General features: G+C 40.5%; 1 protein-coding gene across 1 annotated transcript in view; it reads left to right on the top strand.

The window, feature by feature from the left end:
• Positions 1 to 25,336, top strand: part of LOC122460700 (DDB1- and CUL4-associated factor 10-like) — a 30,257-nt gene extending 4,921 nt beyond the window's left edge. The window contains exons 3-5 of the mRNA XM_043516827.1: positions 7,770 to 7,928; positions 20,825 to 20,981; positions 24,580 to 25,336. Coding sequence (XP_043372762.1) covers positions 7,770 to 7,928; positions 20,825 to 20,831 — 166 coding nt within the window. The 3' untranslated portion in view covers positions 20,832 to 20,981; positions 24,580 to 25,336. The remainder of the gene's footprint in view (positions 1 to 7,769; positions 7,929 to 20,824; positions 20,982 to 24,579) is intronic.
• Positions 25,337 to 25,576: the final 240 nt, after the last annotated feature.

The raw sequence follows: 25,576 nt of genomic DNA, 5'->3' as shown, positions 1-25,576 counted from the left end.
TCCATCCTGACTGAAATATTTTTAAAAGGAAACATCAACCAAGAAAACATAACGGGGCCTGGGGGGAGAGGCATGGAGGCCAGGGATGCCAAAATACAAGCTTGCCCAGGGTGCCATTTTCCATAAAGCCAGCCCTGCAGCTAAGTCCTGGCTGCAGAATATGTGCTATGGGTTATTTTGATATGAGGCTCCCTCAGTTCCTCCTGTTGAAGCTGTTGGATTCTGGATAAATGATGAAAAAGTGGTTGGAGCAGGGGGACTGGACCTGCGATCTCCCACCTCCTAGGTGGGTGCTGGGCTAAAGGTTATAGGGTGGGAACCGGAACCAGCACCACCACCACTTCCTTTGGCCAGATTCTGAATGGGGTCCAATCCAGCTGGCAACTTCTGTGCACAGTTTAAGTGGACAAATACCTGTCTTTCCCTGGTTTGTGAATTGCTCTCTCTTAGGTGAGAGATAGGTGTCAGAACACTTAGAGTGAGGCAGCAGTGGACATGCTCAGAGCCGAAACTTAGGCCTGATCTACACTTAACAGCGAGGTCAACATAGTGTGCTCATTGGTGTGAAAAATTCACAGCCTGGAGCAGTGTAGTTATTAATCCCACTTAACCTCAGTGTAGATGCAGCTAGGTAGACAGAAGAATACTTCTGAGTTCCACTATAGTGCTCATAGTCCTAAGTGGCTAGGGACTTTTACTCTGAAAAGATAGGTACCAAATGAGTTTAGGAGCCTACAGGGTTCAGCAAGAGTTTTGTGGATCATAGTAGAGCCAAATCTGGGTTTTAGGCACCTAAACTCAAAACATAGGCCTAAATCTAGGATTTAGGCACCTAAGTACTTTATGCATCCCACCCTTACAGCCATGAGTAGTATTTGAGACAAGTCATGTCAGTAAGCTCTACCCTCATTAGTGTTTGCAGGTTTGAGTCCTATGGTAGTTTCTATAACATTTTTCAAAAAGATCTGTAGAGAAATTGAAATGCAGACAATAAAAAGACATAATATTTTTCTTAATTGCAACCCATGAGTTTGATCTTGTGATCTTATTCAGAAAAAACACCAATTTACTTAGGCCCTGATTTTGCCACTGTGTTGCTTGAATCTCTGTGGAGCCCCTCGCTCCATGCAGATGCATGAATCCACCTATGAAGAACAAATTGCAGGATTGGGCTCTTAAATTGCTATTTTGCCTCAATTACAACTGCAAGATCAGCTCAATGTGCACAATAAAGGCACTGGAGTTTCAGTATAAAGTATACAGTGGGTGGTAATTTACTATAAAAGAGCAGCTACAGTCATCTAGTTTTGAAGCAGTATTGAAGGAACAAAAAGACAAGGCAAAAAACTACTTTTACTATAAAGAGAATCATAAGGATCAATTAAAAGAATATTTTTTAAAATATATTTATTTCAAGGAAAAACGTATTTCATGTATAACAAGGCAGCCCACCTCCCCTTACATGTGTATTTCAGTTGAAATAGATATGTTAAAATCATTTAATTTTGAACAGAGTTATAAACTAATTGTTTTCTACTGTTTTCATTTGCATTATCTTATTAATTCCTAGGTAAGTGGTGCATCTGATAATTATAAGGAGGTTCATTTTGTTTCATAATAGAGGGAAAATGGAACCTGACCCCCTAAGAAAAAAAGGAAAACATTCTGATTTGAACTTTGACCAGTGCATTTTAATCAATATGGATTCTGGATCAGATACTTTTTCAGAAGATATACATCTATCACCAGAGAATAGTAACTCCCTATTGAAAGACTGCTGAAACTTCAGAACCAGTGTGCCCTCCTGTGTTAGACCTCCCTGTGTTTTTTACCACTGAAACTAAGTATGCAAATTTTTTTGAAGTGTGACAAGTTCTGATTGCAGATACTAATAAAGGGCTCTCTTGTACCATGGAGGCATTGCCTTATCTTTGGAACTTGGAAGAGTAAGAAGTCTTCCCAGAGCTTTTCCAATTTAGACAACTTCTGCCCCATCCACAATGTGGTGTGGTGCAGTGCATATAGGAGCTGGAACTAGGGGTGCTGCTGCACTCCCTGACTTGAAGTGGATTCTGTTATATAGAGTGTATTACAGTTTGGTTCAGTTGCTCTCCGCACTCTCACTATAAAAATTGTTTCAGCACCCCTGATTGTACATAAATGGCCCAAAGAAACCCTTATCACTCCCTCTTAATTAAAACAAACATTAGAACATTGTGTAGTGCTCTAATTTCTAACAGCACTGGCTTGCTCTTTCTTTTGGGTGCAGTTTAAGGTTGTTAACTTTAATTGTTTTAAAAACTATATGAATTGGGGACTAACTACTTCAGATCATCTCTCTCTCTCAATGAGGGGCTACTGCAGTTGGGGTCAATAAGGTTGCCCAAGTTAACAAGCCCTAATTTAAAACATCTGGGTGCTGTTGGATGGTGGAATTTTCTTCTTTTGCCGTTCTGATAGAGCAGGAAACTATTGTCTTCTAAAACATAATACAAGTTAAATCTTTTCTCAAGGGTTTGCTAGAGCAGGGGTGGGCAAACTTTTTGGCCTGAGGACCACATCTGGGAATAGAAATTGTAGGGTGGCCCATGAATGCTCACAAAATTTGGGTTGGGATGCGGGAGGGGGCTCTGGGTGGGTGAGTAGGGTGTGGGGGGTATGAGGGTTCTGGGGTGGGGCTGGGGATGAGGAGCCTGGTGTGTAGGAGGGTACTGTGGACTGGGACCAAGAGGTTTGATGGGCAGGAGGGAGATCAGGGATGTGGCAGGGGGTTGCAGTGTGGGAAGGGGTGCAGGCTCTGGCTGGGAGTGTGGACTCTGGGGTAGAGCTGTGGATGAGGGGTTTGGGGTGCAGGAGGGTGCTCTGGGATGGGATCAAGGGATTCGGAGGGTGAGGGGGAATCAGGGTTGGGGCACGGGTGGGAGGCTCAGCAGTGCAGGCTCTGGGTGGCACTGACCTCAAGCGACTTCCAAAAAACAGTGGCATGTCCCTTCTGCTCCTATGTGGAGGCATGGCCAAGCAGCTCTGCACGCTGCCCCATCTGCAGTTGCCACCCCTGCAGCTCCCATTGACTGCAGTTTCTGGCCCATGGGAGCTGCGGGGGCGGCACTTGGGGTGAGGGCAGTGTGCAAAGTGGAACCCCCTGGCTGCTCCTATGCATAGGAGCCAGAGGGGGGACATGCCACTGCTTCTGGGAGCTGCCTGGAGAGGCTCCTGACCCTGCTTCCCGGCTGGAGTGCTGGAGCGGGGCCATGCCACTGCTTCCAGGAGCCGCGTGGAGCGGCCCCTGACCCTCCTCCCCAGTTGGAGCACTGGAGCAGGGTAAGCCCCAGACCCCGCTCCCCAGGAAGAGCTTGAGGGCCAGATTAAAATGGCTGTTGGGCCGGATCCGGCCCATGAGCAGTAGTTTTCCCACCCCTTTGTTAGAGAATGCGATGGCTGGGGTTGGGGATTTTTTCCTTTTCTTTATGAGACTTGTGGAAAATAGGTTAAAAGTGGTATGTTTTTATTAAATGGTAGGTATGTGTCCTGAAGCCATAACATAAAATATATTTTTAACTTACAATATTTCTGTTTAGGAAATGCTAGTACTGCTGTCAATGAAGGCGTAGCTAATAATATAGTAAAAGTTGCTGGTTACTCAGAAGATGATTTGATCAATATTACTTTTGAAGTTTGCAACCTTAAGGAAACAGGTTCTACTGGTACTCAATCAAAATAGGAAAGGTAAACATATACTAAACTGTGCTCCATATCATTGCTTTTTCTACAGGACTAGTTCCTGCTTCTGGTTTTTATAAAATATTTGGAAGATGTGACAGGACAGAGCCATGAGAAATGCAGATTATTAATCCTCTACAATATGTTAGACCCTAAAAGGCAGAATAGCTTTAATGATAGCATGAAATGTTTCTCTACTATGAAAAGCTGGATTGCCACATGCTATCAGGACTGGTAACTATGTTTGGTTTGGTTTGTTTGGTTTTTTTTATTCAAGCTGATTTGACTTGGTTATATTTGATTTGTATGCATGATGGATCTGATACTGAAGTCAGTTGGTGTTTTGCCTCAATGAGGCTCTTTAGTAAGCTTTGGGGACATACTCTATAAGATACAAATGTGAATGTTTGTTTGAAAATGAAAGAATGATAGTTTTATGGTTAAGGCACAGCATTCAATGGGGATAGCTGGCTTCTGTCCTATCTGTTCCATTGACTTCCTGTGGCACATTAGGCAAGTCACTTAGGTTTAAATCCACACCTAAGTACCTGGCCTGCTGACTTAGATAAAGCTCTGCATTGTCATCTGTTTTATCTGTTCCCCACAGCTACCCATCTACCTGCACAGAAGAGAGCCTTATGTGGGTTCCTCCCCATTTGTACTGTGACCTGTGGGGAAAGTAGCTTCACTTCATGCCCTCTTACCCCTCCTCACAAGCATGAGGAGCAAGAGACAATGTATTTCTAACTAATTATAGACTAAATCTCTCACCTATGGTGTTTGATATAATTCTGAAAACTACAGGAAGCAAATTTTCCCACAAAGAAGAAAGGAAGATCTGTGCAGTGTTTATTTTGATCTTTTTAAATAGATGGACTTCTACACTTTCTAAATTCAGTATTTCAGATGATGAAGCTGATGAAAATAGGTCAACAAGTAAAAGAAACATGCATAAAAATAGTAAGTCTCTCTTTGGTCTTGCATGTTTGATAGAATGCCAAGCACATTTCGGGCATTACTGTCATATGCTATAAATAATAATCTTTATTGCATATCAGTTTTGCTGCATATAATTTATAACATTAGATTAGGTACTTAAAACACTTAACTATTTTATGAGTGACATGTTAAAGCTGGAAATCTCTCTCCTGCTTTCAAGGAGGAAATACATCATTCCTATCTGAGGAAGATTATGAGAAATTCCAGGGAACAGCTGAAGACATGTATGTTGCCTATAGTGTATTGTTTAGAAATGTGTGCCTGATTGCCGTGGGGTGGGCAATTATTTATTTTAGCCGTCTTCATGTCTTTTTTGTTGTTGTTGGTTTTTTGCCTATTTTGTGGGTATTTATAATGTTACCCATGCCTTAAAAATGTATCTCCTATTCCTAACATGTTCCTATTTAAAATGGCAGAGCATAATAAAAAATAGGGCCAAACCCTACTGGTCTTAGTTGGGCAAAACTCCTATTGGGATTTGGCCCAAATTACACTGAATATGCACTACATATATCAATATTATTTGAAAACTGCATCTCAAGATCATGTTATCATCTAGAAAAAGAGCAGTTTGGTAATAGCAAATAGTACCTTAAGTGTGTGTGTTTTACTTATATACACACACAGACACACACGCACTGTGTATGTCTCTGTCTCTCTCTCTAAATTGGTTATATTCACCTTTGGAGTTACTCCATTGAAATCAACCTAGTTAACCCAGAGATGAATTTGTCCAACTGCACATAGTTGGAAGGGTTTTCATTTAATTTTAGATTCAAATCTACCTCTGCTGACTTTGAATTATTTTTATATAAACCCCTTTGTTCTAGAAAACTAAATGTTGTTGTTTTCAATGCATATTTTCCCCCTAATTAGGGCCCCTTTTGTGCCTTGTAAGTGAACTCTCTCTCATCTAACTTACCCAGATAAAATATATATATATATATATTCTTGAGATTGCATAGGTCACAGATCCAGCTGGATTGCCTCTTCTGTGGAAAAATTCCATGAGAAATGTTCAAGGGAAGGAAATTTTCACATTTTTGTCCACCCTATGTCCTCCCAGGCTTTTCTCCCACCTGGTGCAGTCTCCACTTCTTCCCCATGTGGTCCTCAGTCTAATGAGCACCCACCACAGAGTTGTGGGAAGGAGGAGCAGTGTAGTAGAGGAGACTGACGTTCCTTTTCCCCCTCTATGCGTCTGTCTACAGTGCAATATGCGGTGTGATTACAGCTTGAGTAGCTTTTCCTATGCTAGCATTACTAATGCAGCAGCACAGACTTCAGCATGGGTAAGCAATGTATTTGCATGGCTTTTTTTATAGCATGCTAGTGCATGTCTGTCTACCTGAGCTGCATTCACACCTCAAAAGGCAATACTGATATACCCTGTTGTGGGAAAGAGGAAATGAGCTGGGTCTGAAAAAGGCCCAAGTGACGAGAACTACAAAAACATCAACTTACTCCTATTCTTTCTTCTGAATGTGGAAATTACTCTAGTAAAATTGCCTATATAAAATAAAACTTCCAGTAATAACACCTACTTCTTATATAGTGCTTTTTATCAGTAGATCTCAAAGTGCTTTACAAAAGAGGCAAGTGTCATTATCCCCATTTTACATATGGGGAAACTGAGGCATAGAGATGAAGTGACTTTCCCAAGGTCACCAGTAGAAAGGGGGAAGAGCTAGGAATAGAATCCAGATATCCTGACTCCCAGTTTAGTGGCTTATTTGATAGAGCACTGAACTGCTTATATTGAAGCGATGGACTTGTGTCTAATATTAATTTATCCTACTGATTTACATTTATTCTTCCCCTTAGCCTTAAAATTTTTCACATTTAAAAATACAACCACTTTTAAATATTGGGACTTGTACACTACGTCCAATAAGTAATGGTTAAAAGATGAAAATCTGCCCTTTTTCACCAGTTCAGATTTTGTCCAGGTCAGTACAGTGGCATATGGGGGAGGGCAGAAATTATCCTCCCTTGAAGACGGTGGTCACTAACCCATCGATTGTGATCGACTGGTCGATCCTGGAGCCTCTGCCAGTTCATTGTGATCTCCGGGCCACTAGCAGTAGGTCTCAGGCATGCTGCCTGCCCGCCTGCCTTGGTCCCACGCTGCTCCCAGAAGCGGCTGGCTGCTGGTATGTTTCTGCAGCCATTGTGGGGCAGGGGAACAGGGGAATGAGGGGGCTCTGCATGCTGCCCCAGCACTGTCCCTGCAGCTCCCATTGGCTGGGAACCAGCCAGGCAGCAGGCAGGCAGCCTGCCTGAGCCCTGCTGCACGGCCAGCCAGGAGCTGAATGTGGTAAGTGCCTCCCAACCACACCTCCTCCCCTACCTCAGCCCCCTCCCACAGCCTGGATCCCCCCTGCACCCAAATTCCCTCCCAGAGCCCACACTCCTGTCCTACACCCCGATTCTCTGCCCCAGCCTGGAGTCCCCTACTGCACCAAACTCCCTCCCAGAGCTTGCACCCCTCACTCCTGCACCCCAACCCCCTGCACCGGACTCAGACAATGTAAACCCCACAGTTGAGATAGTTACACTGATTTGTGACAATCCCTGAAGGATTTTGGATCTATAAACTACAAATGACACTAATAAAAAGTAAAATTCATGAAATATCCAGTGGATTCTAAGAGACTAGGTGCAGTGTGACAATAATGATTCCTGCACCCCAACTCCTTGCCCCAGGCTCAGCCTGGGGCCCCCCTCCCACACTCTGAGTCCTGTGGCCCCAGCCCAGACCCTGCACCCCCCCACACACCCCAACCACCTGCTGCAGTCTGGTGAAAGTGAATGAGGGTGTGGGAGAGTGAGCAAGGGTGGGGGAATGGAGTGAGTGGGGTGGGGCCTTGGGGAAGGGGCAGGGTAGATAATGGGTTGATTTTTAAGTTCAAAAAGTGATCTTGTGTGGTTTAAAAAAAAAAAAAAAAGGTTGTACAGCACCGCTTTAAGATATGGTTCAAATTAAATTTAGGTTCCGTTTCCACAAAATATATGTACTAAAAGGGTACTTTTTCTTTTTCTTGGTAAAGGGGATTTGACTCCTTAACCAGCAATGTTGAAGACTTAAAGTATGTGAATCAGAAATTAAGTGGACAAATACAGGGTATGCAGAAAGCAATGGAAGTACTGGATGAAGCCTGTCTGCAATTGGCAGATGAAATTGCAGAGCTGAAAAGCAGACTAACAAGGTATGATTGATTTCTAGAGTTGGCTGTTCTCTAGACAGCACTGTTGTATCTTAAAGTGTTTCATCTGGACCCATCTATGCTGATTTGGGGGGAGAAAGGTGTGTCTTCTGTGCTCTAAATTCATATCCCTCTTAAAATATTATTTAAAAAACAAACGTGCACTTAAAGAAAACTGTCTCAAGGTGCCTTTGAATAAGAGTGCATGTAAACTAACCTAGGATTTCTGGTTCTCTTACCATTAGACGTGAAACCTGTTCATATTTGATTGTGGTGCTGTTTGAAATGGAAACTGCTTAACAGTTGGATGGGTTTTTTTACATTTCATATACATTGTATTCTGTGTTGTAATTGAAATCAAAGTGTATATTTTTTTATTACAAATATTTGCACTGTAAAAATGATAAACAAAAGAAATAGTATTTTTCAATTAATCTCATACAAGTACTGAAGTTCAACCTTTGTCGTGAAAGTGCAACTTACAAATGTAGATTTTTTTTTTGTTACGTAACTGCACTCAAAACCAAAACAATGTAAAACTTCAGAACCTACAAGTCCACTCAGTCCTACTTCTCGTTCAGCCAGTTGCTAAGACAAACACGTTTGTTTACATTTACAGGAAATAATGCTGCCCTCTTCTTATTTACAGTATCACAAGAAGGCGAGAACAGGCATTTGAATGGCACTTTTTTGTAGCCAGCACTGCAAGGTATTTACATGCCAGATATGTTAAACATTCGTATGCCGCTTCATGCTTCAGCCATCATTCCAGAGGACATGCTTCCATGCTGATGACGCTCTTTAAAAAAATGTGTTAATTAAAATTTGTGACTGAACTCCTTGGGGGAGAACTGTATGTCCCCCTGCTCTATTTTACCCGCATTCTGCCATATATTTCATGTTATAGCAGTCTCGGATGATGACCCAGCACATATTATTCATTTTAAGATTTCAATTTCGCTGCAGATTTCACTAAACACAAAGAAGGTACCAATGTGAGATTTCTAAAGATAATTGCAACGCTTGACCCCAGGTTTAAGAATCTGAAGTGCCTTCTATACCTCATCCCTCTCAGATTTTGTAGCATGCTTTCAGAAGTCTTAAAAGAGTAACACTCCAGTGCAGAAACTACAGAACCTGAACCATCAAAAAAGAAAATCAACCTTGTGCTGGTGGCATCTGACTTAGATAATGAAAGTGAACATGTGTCGGTCTGCACTACTTTGGATTCTTATCGAGCAGAACCCGTGATCAGCATGGATGCATGTCCCCTGAAATGGTGGTTGAAGCATGAAGGGACATATGAATTTTTAGTACATCTGACATGTAAATATCTTGCGATTCCAGCTACAACAGTGCCATTAGAACACCTGTTCTCACTATCAGGCGACATTGTAAACAAAACCAGGCAATATTATCTCTTGCAAATGTAAACAAACTTGTTTGTCTGAGCGATTTGGCTTAACAAGAAGTAGGACTGAGTGGACCTGCAGGCTCTAAAATTTTTACATTGTTTGTTTTGTTTTTGAATGCAGTGTTGTGTTGGTTTTTTGTTTGTTTTTTACATAATTCTACATTTGTAAGTTCAACTTTCATGATAAAGAGATTGCACTACAGTACTTTGGTGAATTGAAAAATACTATTTTTCTGTTTTTTACAGTGCAAATACTTGTAATAAAAATATAAAGTGAGCACTGTACACTATGTATTGTGTTGTAATTTAAATCAATATATTTGAAAATGTAGAAAACACCCAAAAATATTTAAATAAATGGCATTCTATTATTGTTTAACAGTGCGATTAATCATGATTAATTTTTTTAATCACTTGACAGCTCTACCAAAGATGCTAACAGAGTGATAGATTAAATACCTAAATTTGGACTATTAATCTAGTTCCTTCACAGTAAATTTAAATGTCATCATCTCTGTATGTTATGATAGCTAATGCCTAGCTTCTTGCCAGTTAGTGTGTCAAAATCTGAAGCTTAACCCCTCTCCCCCAAAATAACTCCCTCTGACTTGAGTAGGAGTTCTGCCTCAGTACTAACTTAATAAAAAATTTGAAAAAACCGACTCAAATTCTGTTTCAGACAGTGGTAGGAGTCAAATATGGGCCAAATCACCTGAGACTGTACCTTACTTTAAAATGTCTTCTGTTTTCCATCACTGGTAGAACAATTGAACGTGTTTCTGAAATGGGCCTTTTTAGCACTCGCACAAGTTTTAACAGGAAGTTAAAGCAACACATAACTTAGTCAAATTTATATAAGCAAGTATCTGTGAGCATAGCTTTTAATTTTGGTATTGATTTCTAACTCTGGTGAGTGAAAATACTTGATTCAAAACTCTCCAGAAGAAGGAAACCTGAGAAGCAGAAGTAAAGATGGGGAAAGTTTGGTTGGTTGTGGTTTTTCAGTACAGCAAAAAATCTTTCTCTATCTCCTATTTAACTCCTCTATCATTAATGTGACTTTTTAAAAATTAAACTTTTATATTGACCACGTGTAGTTTCATTAGGTAACCAATTAATTTTCCTTTCCTCTTCACTAGTTTTTTCTAACTTTTTCCTTCTGCTTTTGTCTCTTCTATGCCGTTTCTCCCCACCCCTTTTCTCTTCCTTGAACCACTCCCCATTGTCGGTCTTCTCTAATCACTTTTTAAGGTTTTCAGCTATTAACACACCAGTATTTTTTCTTCCTGGTTGGACAGAGTGCTATGCTGCAAAGGATGATCTAAAAATCCGCCTCTTGTGGCCTTAAATCCTGTAAAAGTGTGCATAGGGGCTGACTTCCTCTGCTCCCAGGGTGGGGGTGCTTGACCCCCTGCTCTGCCCCAAGCCCCCTCCCCAGCCTCTTCCTGCTTCACCCCCTGCCCCAGCACCTCCTGCACACTGCTGAACAGCTGATCTAAGGCATGGGAGGCACAGGGAGAGAGGGGGAGGAGCTGATCGGCAGGGCTGCTGGTGGGTGCTGAGCACCTACAATTTTTTTCATGGGTGCTCCATCCTATAGAGTCGGCACCTATGAAAGTCTCTCTCTCTTTCAAAGTAAATGTGGCTGATGTCCATCTACCTTACACCATGCAGCAACCTCTAGAAAATTTAAAATGTATATCAAATGAGCTTGAAGACATCAAGTGCAAAACAATTAATTTGTGTGAGGAGAATCATGTGGTTTATGATGCTGCAGAAGACTGGTATGTATATTTTTATTATAATACATCAAAAGATGCTGTCCTTTTTTAATAAGAATTCTAGCAACTATTGTTAGTTTAGCTGTATTTCACATTTCATATTATTTCTGGGTCATATTTGATAAGGGCCTGATCCTGCAAATACTCTGAATGTAAAACTTGGACATATGTTGGTGCTCAAAGCATGGAGTGGTTAAAGGATTGTGTCCTATGTTGGTGAAATAATTTTAAAGTTTGTACTAATAAAATATTTTCTAATATTTAGAATAAATATTAGATAACATTTCTATAGGCTTATTCATAACCTTTTTAATGATACAAAAAGAAAAGGAGTACTTGTGGCACCTTAGAGACTAACAAATTTATTAGAGCATAAGCTTTCGTGAGCTACAGCTCACGAAAGCTTATGCTCTAATAAATTTGTTAGTCTCTAAGGTGCCACAAGTACTCCTTTTCTTTTTGCGAATACAGACTAACACGGCTGCTACTCTGAAACCTTTTTAATGATATGATAAGATTTCATTTTTCTGACTGATAACAGAATATAAAGAAATACTTCAGGACAAAGGGCCCACAGTATGTGGGAATTCAGTTTGGCTTGGGGAGCAAGAGATTGTGGAACTGGGAAGCAAACCCAGGGCTTCCACAATTCAAAGTACAGGATCAGCACTGAGCCGTGGTTTTTAAAAATCAGAGTGTGTAATGATATAACAATAGAAACATTGAAATATTGATATGCAGGTAAACAATATTTAATCCTTGTTAAAAAGAAAGGAGTACTTGTGGCACCTTAGAGACTAATGAATTTATTTGAGCATAAGCTTTCGTGAGCTACAGCTCACTTCATCGGATGCATTCAGTGGAAAATACAGTGGGGAGATTTATATACACAGAGAACATGAAACAATGGGTGTTACCATACACACTATAAGGAGAGTGATCACTTAAGATGAGCTATTACCAGCAGGAGAGTGGTGGGGGGAAGGGGGTAGGAAGAAAACCTTTTTGTAGTGATAATAAAGGTGAGACATTTCCAGCAGTTGACAAGAACGTCCGAGGAACAGTGGGGGTCAATCTGCATTTGCTCCAACCCCTCAGACAGAGACAAACACCTACAAGATCTCTATCAAGCATTCTTACAACTACAATACCCACCTGCTGAAGTGAAGAAATGGATGGACAGAGCCAGAAGAGTACCCAGAAGTCACCTACTACAGAACAGGCCCAACAAAGAAAATAACAGAACACCATTAGCCATCACCTTCAGCCCCCAACTAAAACCTCTCCAACGCATCATCAAGGATCTACAACCTATCCTGAAGGACGACCCATCACTCTCACAGATCTTGGGAGACAGGCCAGTCCTTGCTTACAGACAGCCCCCCAACCTGAAGCAAATACTCACCAGCAACCACACACCACACAACAGAACCACTAACCCAGGAACCTATCCTTGCAACAAAGCCCACTGTGCCAACTGTGTCTTCATACCTATTCAGGGGAAACCATCATAGGGCCTAATCACATCAGCCACACTATCAGAGGCTCATTCACCTGCGCATCTACCAATGTGATATATGCCATCATGTGCCAGCAATGCCCTTCTGCTATGTACATTGGTCAAATGGGACAGTCTCTACATAAAAGAATAAATGGACACAAATCAGACATCAAGAATTATAACATTCAAAAATCAGTTCAATCTCTCTGGTCACTCGATTACAGACCAAAGAGTGGCTATTCTTCAACAAAAAAACTTCAAAAACAGACTCCAAAGAGACTGCTGAATTGGAATTAATTTGCAAACTGGATACAATTAACTTAGGCTTGAATAGAGACTAGGAGTGGATGGGTCATTACACTAAATAAAACTATTTCCCCATGTTATTTCCCCCCACACACACTGTTCCTCAGATGTTCCCCACTGTATTTTCCACTGCATGCATCCGATGAAGTGAGCTGTAGCTCACGAAAGCTTATGCTCAAATAAATTTGTTAGTCTCTAAGGTGCCACAAGTACTCCTTTTTCTTTTAACCCAATGGAAGTAATTGCTAGGTACAGTAAGTGTGCTTTTCTGTAACTTTAACATTCTTTTTCTCTGGGGATAAGCTTTCTCTTATTTTTCATATTTTTTTTTCTTGTGCATTTTTAAAATAGTCTTGTTTATATAAACAAAAAATCATTAATTTCACTTCTCGTCTGCTCTGGATATGGTAATCCCCCAATCCTCTGAGACTAAACTCCAGTGCAATAATAGCTATAGTTAGCACTAACTTATCTGTTTCTGCAAGAAAAATCTGTAGAATGTTATTTCTTTCATTTCCTGTGTTTACTTCCACACTTCTTCTTCTTTTTTTTTTTCTTCCTCTTTTGGAGACCAGCAACATTTTATCTGTTTTGAGAGTAATGGGAATGGATGCCAGACTTGAAAGAAGGTGAAGTTTTTAGACCTAAATACAGGCATGGTGCTTCAGTATCTTGCTGAATCAGTCGGGAAGGAAGCCAATAACTACCTTCGACCAGAGGTGGATGTGATTTCTAGATGTTACGAGATTTAATGCCAGTTCCTTGCTAATACAGAACAAAATATGATCACTGACAGAGAAGGTCTTAATCATATTTTTCTTGCTAAATTAAGCCTCTCTCTCTAAAGCTACTCTTACTAGATAGATCTGGTGTGTAAGAAGTAGTGCACATCTTTGTTAATCTTTCTTGACTGAAACAAGATCCTGTTGAAAATGAAGCTTCTAATAAGTCCTGCAACTTCCATGGATGATGTATTTTTCTACTTCTATATCCAATATTTTAGTATAGAGAATTGTAATATTACATGGCACTTACAAAAAATGTTTTTAACTGACAACATTTTACTGATTCAGTGGGATCGTAATACAGTACATAGACAATGGGCCCAATTCATTCACTGGGTTCTGTTGATAGAACTGCAACTGCAGTGCATAGCCGTAAAAAGTCCCCATGAATGGAGTACAGATCTGCACGCTGCCTGCAATTCTCACTCCACCAAGGTGTCTGGAGCTAGTATATGTCATCACAAAGTGGATGAGGCTGAGGGAATGGGAAGGAGCGTCCCGAGCTGCCTCTGCCAGAATGTTTCATTATGGAGGCCTGACTGGAATTGAAAGCTGCCCTCCTCCTGGCAGAGGGCAGTTGAGGTACTACGGTGCGTCCTCACATGCCTCTACAGGAGGAGCTGCCCTCTCTGGTACTGGGATGTATGTTTTTAAGTTAGAAAAACATTTTTATCTACTAGCGCTACAGAGTCAGCTTGGGAGCTAGAGACTAGCTGTGTTCCTCTTGACTTGCACGTTATAACCATTAATAAAGCTTCTGCAGCTGTAACTTGGTCAATAGATCTGTTGATGATGGAGGAGTCGGAAAAGAATTGCCCAGAGCTGTATTGTCTTGGCAGAGAGAAGAATAAAACCTTTATTTTTGTCAGTCAGGTAAGCAGTTATGACCTTGAGTGCAAATGGAAATCTCTTCTTGAGTGAAGGAGCCATTTTCACTATAGTCAGTCTTCCTGATCATAACTTCATTGTGTACCAGATTCCTCCTTTGTGTAACTCTACAGATATTATGCGTGAGGAATGACTGTGACTCCATTAGAATGAGGGTTTGAATAACATGCAGTATACTAGAAAAATCACATCTGAATTTGTTTTATTGTATTATGAAATCTTTTCTCCTGTGATTTTTGTTTTGAACTCTTCAGTGTTCAAGTCCTATTCCTTTCAGTGCACTGAATCTAATTCTTAATTTGCTATTCTGTAGAATTCCATTAATCTCTTTCTTCTTAGAACTCTAAGGCCCATGAAGAGAAACAAGTAGCTGTGTATGAAGTGTTGCCCATTGAAGATGCCTGGGAATATTTGCAGGACTTCTTGCAGGAAATAAAATTTCAGAATAGCGCATTTCTGGCCCTGACAGATGAGATGACAGATGAGATAACTCTGCTAGTCATTCAATCTTGAAGGCCAATAAGATTTAATTTAATGTTTTAAATGTGTATCTCTCATCTTGTTTTTACTTGGAAAGTAGGTCATGCAATCAATATACCTACCTTAATAGCAAGCATAAGGCATGCTTATGTTTAGAACTATTTGGAGAGGTCCAAGTTAGTTTGGCTCCGTTCCCATCAAAGCAACCTTTCATTTCTACCAATTTAAGGGCTGGATCCTCTTATTGTTTCTTGTCTATGAATTGACTGCAGAATTAGGTCTTGATCCTGTTATGCAAATTATTGTGATTGTTTCAAAACATCAGATGGTTATATGAACTGTTCAGATTTCCCTTCTTGCTCTGGTGGTAAATCATAAGTGGGAGGATGGTGGCTTTTGCCCATCTGTACCTGAATAAAATAATAAAGGATTACAGAACATGACCAGGCACATTACAGTTCTAGAAACTTTTCTGTAAGCGAGAAATCCTTTTTCTCTGTGTGCAGATGAACTTGCATTATTGGCTAAATCTTATCTCCTCCACCCTGAGCACGTCAGATGGCACTGTTTTGTACAGGTGGAAGATCTGCCAAGCGTGCATTTCACAGGAATTCAGAGCTTAACTGTGTAGCAGCTCCTTCTTTTGTTCCTTTGTAATAGTTTGAGAAAGAGGGGCAGAATGGGCTAGAGAAGGAGCAAGGATAACAATTTTACTGCTGCATGGTACCACTAATTTCTGACATCTCCATCTCCCTACAGTTTGGGAATGCAGCAGCGGTAGGGGCTACTGCAATCCAGGATGGATAAAAATCAATGTTTATCTTTTTTTAAAATCTGATCTTTTTTTATTTAAATCTGATTTTTTTGATAGGTTTCTTCCCTCAAAAAGCATTATCTGAAGATGATATCTCATGGAATAGGGATTATAAATTCTAATTCTGTAGTATGAGACAATATATTAATGTAATGCTTAAGAAAAGTTTTATAAATGAGTTCCAAAGTTCATGGATTAGGGACCCAGTTTTATGGGCTTCTGTATAGATTATTTAGGTTTAATATTTCTATCTACCCAATGGGACTCAGAGCTCAGTCTAGAAAATACCATCAGAGATGCTTAGTTTTGCAGTTCTCAAACTGTGGATTTGTGTTTCCAGAGGTAACATGCTTGTTAACAGCAAAAATGTTTTTAAATACATAAATAAATATATAGATGTGAGAAATAACAGATCTCAACCCTGTTGTCCTTCTGAAAATTTGTGTACACAGAGTCAATCCTTTACCTCTCTCCAAAAGTGCAAAGTTTCAGAAAGTTCAATGAATAGAAAATTGTTGGGGGCAGAATAGATCTGGACAAGGAGAAGAAGTCTGGAGATAAATGTGAGAAGAAAGGGACATATGCTTGTTTTGTTAAAATATTATATTTGCTGTTGAGAAAAAAATCCAGGATACTTAACATTGTTGTTTTAGTTAAATAAAACAATTTAAATGTCTGTCTAGTGATGATCTCCTTCTCCTAATACAGCATGGCAAGAAAATCTTCCAAATATTAATGATAGTTCACCTCCCAATGACTTCATAAATATCTGCTTCAATTACCTTTGGTAAATGAAGTAACCAAACAATCATTCATTTTCTGATTATAGCTGTAAAACTAATTTGAAAAGTTTTCAAAATAAATCACTGTTTAAAAATGTATAGTATGTGCCTTTTAAAAATGAAACCTATATCTATCTCTGAGTTGTGAACAGTATGTGTTTAAGGTTATACCAACCAACAAGAATGCACTTTTATGTAGAAAACCATAATTAAGTCGAGTCTTCCGGACTAGTGATTTAAACACATTTGATTTAAATCAAATCCACCCTGCTGCAGACTCAGGGCTGCCGTAGCAACAGTGGATTATGATCTGAGTTGGAGGATTCCTTCCCTTCATGGAATGCACCCCATGAGACTTCTGACGCTGATAGAAGGGGGCAGATATAGCAAACTGTAATGTAACATCACTCCACCCTAATGGGGGCATACTTCGGGCCTAGATATTTTTAATCTAGTCTGATAATTTGCTAAATTGACTAAAAAGGTGGTGGTTTAAGAAAAAACAGGAATCTAGCAGCAAATCTGTCACTTATTTAAGACTAATTTGTGCTGTTTAGACACAGTCTGGGCTTGGGGTGATATGGAGCCACCCTGTAGCTACCTCAAGAAGATATGCCTATTTTAGGGCATGCAGCCTGCTCTTAGTCTACTCTGTGAGGTCCTGCAGACTGATGCCATGTCCTTAGTGATGTTTTCTTAGGGACATTTGGAGGGAACAATCCCTATTCTCCCCTATCAACAGGGACTGCATTGTGCAAGTAGAGGAAGTTCCTATGTGCTCCTTCTCACTCCATTAGCTTTTAGAAAACCACCAAGGGCCAATAACAGCACTACCGCCCCCTATCCCCCCCGGCCAAAAAAAAAGCTTCCTTATCTCAAATGGAAATTGTACTGTATACAGTAATTTTCTGTAAAGCACTAAAAGATTGTGTACTATAAGCCTAGTTATACCTTTCTACAATATACCTTACACTAGAGCACATGAACACTTCGTGGGGAGGGGGGGAAGGAGGCTAAAAAATTGCTATATTTTGTTTAGTTTAATATAATGCTATTTTTCCAAAGGAGGTCTTTGCTCTTACAAAACACTTCATGGCAGATGTGATCAACTTCAGTACTAGAGAAGCTGTTAAAAATAGCTTGTATCTGTCATCATCATGACTGGTACAATGCAAGCTTCCTCAAACACTGCTCCTAGTGCCTCTCAATCCTGACTTTCAAGTATGTCTGTTGTTCTATTGCTGGGTAGATGCTGTAAATGGACAGGTCATGACAAATTGCAGGTCAATAACGATACAAAATATCTGCTAGGGATTACAACAAGCTTATTGAGACATCTTGTCTGTGACTTTTTTGTAAAATTGGAGCCCAGATATTCAGAGGTGGGGGACTGCTAAATTCATAGACTGCCTTATTACTTGATCTTTGAGTGGTTTTTTTTTATCCCAGTCATTGGAGAAGCTTCCTTTTTAAGTGATCTGCATTCTTATAACTTTGTCCTCTATCCAAAGAAGCTTGTGAGCAGCTGTCTTGGGAGCTCCTCACCTATCCTGAAGGCATGGCTGAGAGTGTCTGAAGCAGAGCATGCTTCTCCTGTGCCACCCAATGAAGTAGAGACCAAACTCACTCTGTAATGCAGAGCCTCCCTGTATGGAGCTGAGTAAGGCTACCTGCTCATTTTTTAATGTGCTCTGTCTTAAAAATATAAAGTTAAAGAATCCAAATAAACCCAGGGATTCAATCTAATAGACTGACCTGAATGTAAGATACAAAAAAATCTGTTATTTTATAAGATTATTTTTTGTGTGCTTCATTTACAGGAAAATATTTAACAAATTTATCATGTTTTAGTTCAGGAAGAGAGAGATCTTCCATGCAACCTACAAACTAGAGCATGAGTTCCAGCAGATGGCAGTATTAAATTTATATATGGAGATAGCATTTTAAAAAACTGCTTCATCTGTGAAGTTGGCATGTTTCCAGTTTTCTCTTATGGAACACAGTAATCGCTGTAGGCTTTAACTTGTTATATAACAGCAGTTAGGATTGTAATTCCTACATAAGTAGGGTTGGATATCCTTCCTCTAGAAACCCCTGTTATATGAGGATTCACAAGTCAGCTGAATAAAGATTTGTGTCCTGTGCTGAAATGCAATTTCTTAGACATCTTGAACAATATTTAAAAAAAAATAAATCTGTTCATACACTTTTGGTTATGGGGTAGCAAATAGTTCCTGAAAGGTCTTCATTTCGCTATCTTGCATTATCATAATTGGTTGATTAATCAAACCATTTTTTTTCAGGCTTTAGCCTCTAATAAGTTCTAATTACTTGTTTGAAAAAAATTATTTTTTTTGAATTGCCCAGTATTGAACTTTTAAGGGTCAGAATTTCAAGCACGGCCTTTAAAAATTCTGGGCTGAAAATTTGCATTCCCAACAATTTTTTTTACATGCAACTTGTTGTGAAAGTAACAGTACATTGTATGCAGAAACTGCATTTACTCACACAAATGGGTTAATTGAACACCTGAGTGTTCTAACAGTTAAAGTTGTTTTTGCCCCAATTATTTGAGATTACATGTTTAATCATTTACTCAGTATTCATGTTTTCAAACAACCCTGTCTCACCATAGTCTAAATTGAGACATTAGGGCAAATTCTCTCTTTAGTAGAGCAATGGAACTCCTTTGAAGTCAGTAGATTCCATGATTACTAACCCCATGTGCTTATTTTGAAATCTTATGACTATTAATGAAGCTTGAGATGTGTCTTCTGATGGGGGAACCTTAAAGCATCATGTTTTCAAGCTTTTCTTCACAGCCATAAATGTTACAAATTTATTCTTAAATAGAGTTGCAATTTTCAAGTAATATCATTCTGGCAGCTGGGGCTTTAAGAAGAACACCAAATACTGTCCGTTCTTCCAATTTCATCTCCGTTCTCATGATACTAGAAGGGCCTTCTCCAAGCAGTCTCCTATGAAAGAGGAGGCCTGGAATGAGAGAGTGGGATTGGTGCTCCCGCAGCAGAGTCCCTGCACCACCTATGGCAGCACTGCAGACAGCAGGAATTGGAAGCTGCTTGCTGGCAGTAGTGCTGGTGGCCTGTATCAGCTCAGAGCTAGATCAAGGGGCTCCATAGATAAATGCATGTATACATATGTATTAGACTAGTTCTATACAGTTAAAATGTTTGAACAAAAACACCTGGTTGTAGACAGCCTTTCCCCTCTTAAGGCTTGGCTACAAGGGAAATTTACCATATCGGTATATCAGTGTAACTCCCCATTTGCCCATTCTCGTTCCTGAATGTGTGTGTGTTTTTCTGATTTAGCTTATACTGTTTGCTGTTCATGAGTCATAGTAATGTGATCAACTAAGTCATCGTATATTATTTCTGCTTCCTTACTGGATGACTGAAAAATCTTATATGAGAATGAAAAATCAGTGAACATTGCACTACTGAAACAAATATTCAAATGAATAATCATTCTGCTAAATATGACACTTTTAGGATTTAGGAACTTTTTTGTGAATAACTGGCGTTCATCCAAGCACTCAAGCACAATTAATAAAATGACCTTTATATCACACTGAGACAAATTTGCCACTTCTATTTGAGAAAATTAATTTCAATTTTTTTCTGTCAGCCTGCTTAGTGACTGAAATTAGAGTCTTGTGGGACAGAGCATATTCCTGTAGTTTCTCATGTGGGTCTGCTATAGTGTTGGGGTTTTTTTGTTTGTTTGTTTTTTCCTTCAAAGTGATAATATTGTAGGTGAAGTAGCAAATTTCTAATGTGGGAAGTAATTGCCTAATATAATACTAAGCCTAATGTTATGCTAGGGAGTTTACTGGCACTCCTGTCATGCTAAAGTACTTTTGACATTTCTTTAAACCATTTACATGAACTAACAATTTATCTTGTTTACTTCAATAAAACAAGTACTCTCTTAATGTCTTCAATTTGAGCAGCAAAATTATTTCATTATACTTCTGGTCCTAGAGTGTTTAGTTGTGTTTTCTTACAAAAAAATGAGTTGCAATGCTTATTTGAACAAAACATTTGTAATTCTGCATTTCTCTCTACAATATCTACTGAGCAGTTTTCTTTATCTAAAACATCTTTTATTCTTTCCTGTTTTAGGCATTGAAAGAGCAGCTGAGTCACTCACCCTTAAGTGTGATACGGACGGATGCTTGCTTGCTTGCTTACACCCATTCATAGAAAATTGGAACAAAGTCATAAAGAGATTGAAAACAACATTTCTAGAATGTCCAGAACTTTCAACAAAATCAACCAGGTGTGTAAATTGTTTAGCTGAAAAGTCCCAGAAAAATGTGGCTTTATTTCATTTTTTTTTCTTCCATACAATTTAGAATACGTTATGGCTGCTTCCGTCTTTATGGTGGTGATTAATGGATGCCTCTGTGTTGCTATGCCAGAATTGAAGAGGAAGGGTGGTGGTGGGTTTTTTTCTGTTTTAAATCTCATGCTAATGTGTCTGTCTCTAGCTTTTACCGCATATACCCATCCGTGCATAGATTGTGTGGCCAGATTCTGACCCTATAAAACAGAATGATCGACTCACAAAAGGGCTGTGCTAGGGATAAGCTCAGTTTTATCTTAAGAGTGCCCAGACTTTTAAACACTGGTTACACAAATAGGTGAAATCATTATTCTTCTCTCTTCCTATTTAAGATTTACACTGTGTTGGATGTACACTGGTGTTCATGAAATTCTGCAGGAATTCTAATATAAGGTTTGTCAACTTGAACGAACCAGGTTTTCAAGGAGGGCTGGAGTCAGGTTCTGCTGAACTAGTATAATTCCTCCCCTCCCGCCCACACACATTAGGAGTAGGAAGTAGTGAGAAAGTTGCAGTTCAGCTGGTAAAAAAGCATTGCTTGTAACACAACTGGGGTAGGTGTTGTGGGAACACCAGATGACTGCTTCTCCTCTTGTTTGCTCTGGTATAATGCTTGTTTATTTCATTAGTTACAAATGTACAGCTGGGATAGTCTCAAACTTTACTGAGCAACTTGCTGGCCATGCTTTTCAGCCTACTGTAGGCAAGGTCACAGAGATCTAACACCATAGAAATATAACACTTGTTCCATCTTAGAAAAGAAAAGTGAATAAAAATCAATGTGTTTCATAGTAGTCTACACGTGCAAGTAAATTTTTTTGGCTTCAGTGTAAAGGAAATCTTATTTCATAATCTTTCATTAAGTCAAATAACGCCTTTAGTGAGAAGTTAAATTTCACTGTAGTTTGAGCAAGGAACCCTGATCTTGTAACTTCCTTTCAAATTGTGATGCATATATCATTCATTGACCGTAAGTTTTACTGATCTATGGTAATAGAAACAAAAATTAAGATGGAGGATAACTTTACAAAGGATTAAATATCATGTAACTGCTTTGAATTTTAAGCTTGACAGCCTTAAATTAGAACAGTCATTTAGAGAATTGCTATAAAATAAATATCTGCCTAATATGACAGATGTTAATGTTTTGTGCAATGTGACCTTTGAAAGAACAATGCTAAAGAAATCTGCTAGCCTTTGGAAAAGAGTGTTCACTATATACTCACACCTAATATAGGTGGTGCAAGTAGCAATGCCTAGTCAAGGCTGCCTAATGCTTTCCATAATAAGACCCTATTTGCAGTTGCTTATAATTTTGCCAGACATTAACAGTTTAGGCTAAAATTTTCCATGCCAGGTTTCTGCCTTGGACTGCTGGTTTTTTTGTTTTTAATTCAGCAAAAATGCATCCACCCTTTCTCAGACAAGTTCAAGGGAAAATGCATTGTTTTGCCTATGTTAATATTTTTTTTATAACTGTTGAGTTGAGAAGCTCTAGTGCCTCCATCGTGTGGAGTAGGGACTTGAAATTTGGTTGGGGCAGCAGTCTCCATGCTGTCAGGGATATGACATTTCCCATCCCTGTGAAAGTCCACCCAAATTTGGCCAAGTTATGAGCCTCTGAAACTCTGAGTTCACACCTGTTCAGAGAAGACTAATTAAAGTTTTTGGCATCTAAATTTTCCATGAGCACCCTCCATCCGCTCACAGCCGGACAACTTCTGTATGTGCCATCCCTTCAGAGCAGCTGAGTATGCCTGGGGCTGCATTTGCTCCTCCCTTTTGCCATGGCTAGTGAGCTGTAGCTCACGAAAGCTTATGCTCTAATAAATTTGTTAGTCCCTAAGGTGCCACAAGTCCTCCTTTTCTTTTTGCAAAGGCAGGAGACTGTCTCTCCTGTTCCTTTAATGCATCCCCTATTGGCCGCCTAGCAGAGAGGAGAAGGGAGATGCAGCGTGATTTTTAATAACTGCAGAAGAGTGTGGAGTCACAGCTGGGGGTATAGTGGCAGGGTCGGAGTGCAGTGAGGAGCAAAGGGGAGACTGGAAGCCGAGATGAGGTGGGGCGGATGGGAAATGGAATGAGGGAGTTGGGTGGCCTCAGGAGGAGGACAGGCTGGAGGGCAGAAGCTGTCAGGCGTGAGGAGCTTCAGGAATAGAAGTGTCTAGTGCAGTGGTTTTCAAGCCGTGGTCGCGGCATGTAAGGCGCAGGGTCACCTCGCTCTGCTCAGCACCGCCGACTGGGACGTTAAAAGTCCCATCGGCGGCGCTGCCCAGCTAACGCCGGCTAGCGCCTAGCTTTTCTGACGTCACCACGCTGTGCCCCGGAAGCGGCCCGCCGCGGGTCCGGCTTCTAGGGAGGGGGGGGTCACAGGGCTCCCCGCCCCGCCTCCGCCCCGAACTCCAGCTCCGCCCTCCCATTGGCCGACAACTGGCCAATGGAAAGTGGCGGGGGGGGCGGTGCCTGCAGGTGAGAGTTGTGTGGTGCCACTTGCGTGCCCAGGAGCCAGACGTGCCTCCTGCTTCCGGGGCGCCGCGCGGTCTGCGATGCATCCCGGCTGCGCCGCTGACCGGGAGCCGCTGGAGGTAAGTCTGTGCCCATGCCCTAATCCCCAGCCCTGAGCCCCCCCCCCACCTGAAACCCCTTCCTGTACCCCGAGCCCCCCAAACCTGGAGTCGCTCCTGCACTCCAAACCCCTCACCTCCAACCCAGAGCCCTGACCTCCTCCTGCACCCCACACCCTGCCCCAGCCCTGAGCCCCCCTCCTGAGCCCCTCATTCCTGGCCACAGCCCTGAGCCCCCCCATCTGCCAACTCCATTGGGTCGTGGGCATCAACAATTTTCTTCAACTGGGTCCCCAGAAAAAAAAGTTTGAAAACCACTGGGCTAGTGTAACCACTCAGAACTTGGAATGGCACCCGGAATCACTGAGTCTGAACACTCTCTTCTTCTGTCAGAAATAGCTGTGGAACCCACTGTCTCATCTCCTGCTAGTGGCTGCCCCCCATAGAGAATGACTGCCTACTACTGCTATTAGTTACTCTGATAGTTTGAGAGGCAAAGGTCTGTATTTTGGATTTACAGGTTCCAACGCTGCTGATAAGAATGGCTATACTGGGTCCGACCAATGGTCCATCTAGCCCAGGATCCTGTCTTTTAAAAACGGCTGGTGCCCGATGCTTCAGAGGGGATGAACGCAACAGGGCAATTATCAAGTGATTCATCCCCCTGTTGTCCAGTCCCAGTTTCTGGCAGTCAGAGGTTTAGGAACACCCAGACTATATGGAGTTGTCATGATTCCACATGGGGACACTTCTGGTTTTCCACTTTGCTTTTTCAAGAACCGAGGCAGTTGCATCTAAAAAAAACTTCCTTAAAAGAGTGTTAAGGTAGTAAAATCAAGCAGTCAAAAATTAGGCAATACCAAAATTAGGATTGCCTATGCAATCTTAATTTGGCCCTCTTGGGTCTATGCATTTTGACACCGTCTTTAATTACATGTTCACTTTTTTTTTTTTTTTTTTGCCCACAGGACCCTGGCCTCATTCAATGCACAGGAAGAACGGGGTGTAGGTAAATAGATCACACCAGTCTCTAGAGCTTTTAATGCCTGTGAAAATTGCTGACTGAATCTACAAAAAAATGAACTTTGGCCATGATCTTCTGAGATCAGTCACTGCAGTTTCCTGAAGTGAATGGGAGGTGAAGATTCAGCATGATGCAGGAGGTGCTTTTCACAGGATCAGGCCCTTGTCATGTAAAATATAATTTGGAGAGATTTATTTGACTATCAATTAGTTTTATACTCCTTGATTTAGACACTATTGTATAGAAGTTTACTCTTGCGAGAAATGATGGACATTGTTACCCATGGTACTCTGTTCTTATGTGGCAACTTTTATTCTAGTTTACCACAGGTTGTAGAGAAAATTCTGTCTGATCCACATCTTCTTTGCACATCTTGACGCAAGATAAAATTGAATTGTTACTCCTAATGAAATATACAACAAGTTGCCCTCATTATGATGACTTTGCTCAGTTTACAATTTATTAACTTTCTAATGGGGGAAGAAGAGAAGAGAGGGGCCGTTTGTTTTTGCTTTCTTCTGTATAGAGTTGTAGTTTGGGACACTTCAGTGTGAAAATAGACATGTTTCTGTCACAATTTGTTTTTAAGAAAACATAAGCTCTTATTATACAGAGAGACAATAGTCAACATGATGATTTGGGACAAAATTCAGGATCATGTTCTCAAAGAAAAGCAAGTTAAATAAACAAGGTGTCACCTATTTTTATTATTTATTATTTTTTATATCATGAGTTCATTTGGAATTTGCCTTCAAGAAACTGCGAAGATGTTCTGATGCTTTTTACAAGTGGAACAACTTGGAGTGAATTTAAAAGGTGCATAATTAATTCGGGGAAGGAAGGAAGGAGTGCGGAGAGAATACTTCAGCACTTGTAAATATATATGTACGACTTGGATTCTTGGAACAAAAAGTGGCCAGGGCCAGCATGATCTCCCAAAC

Source organism: Dermochelys coriacea, chromosome 6, assembly GCF_009764565.3.
Source record: "Dermochelys coriacea isolate rDerCor1 chromosome 6, rDerCor1.pri.v4, whole genome shotgun sequence".
In the NCBI taxonomy this organism is placed as follows: domain Eukaryota; kingdom Metazoa; phylum Chordata; order Testudines; family Dermochelyidae; genus Dermochelys; species Dermochelys coriacea.
This window is presented reverse-complemented; position numbering and strand designations above follow the sequence as displayed.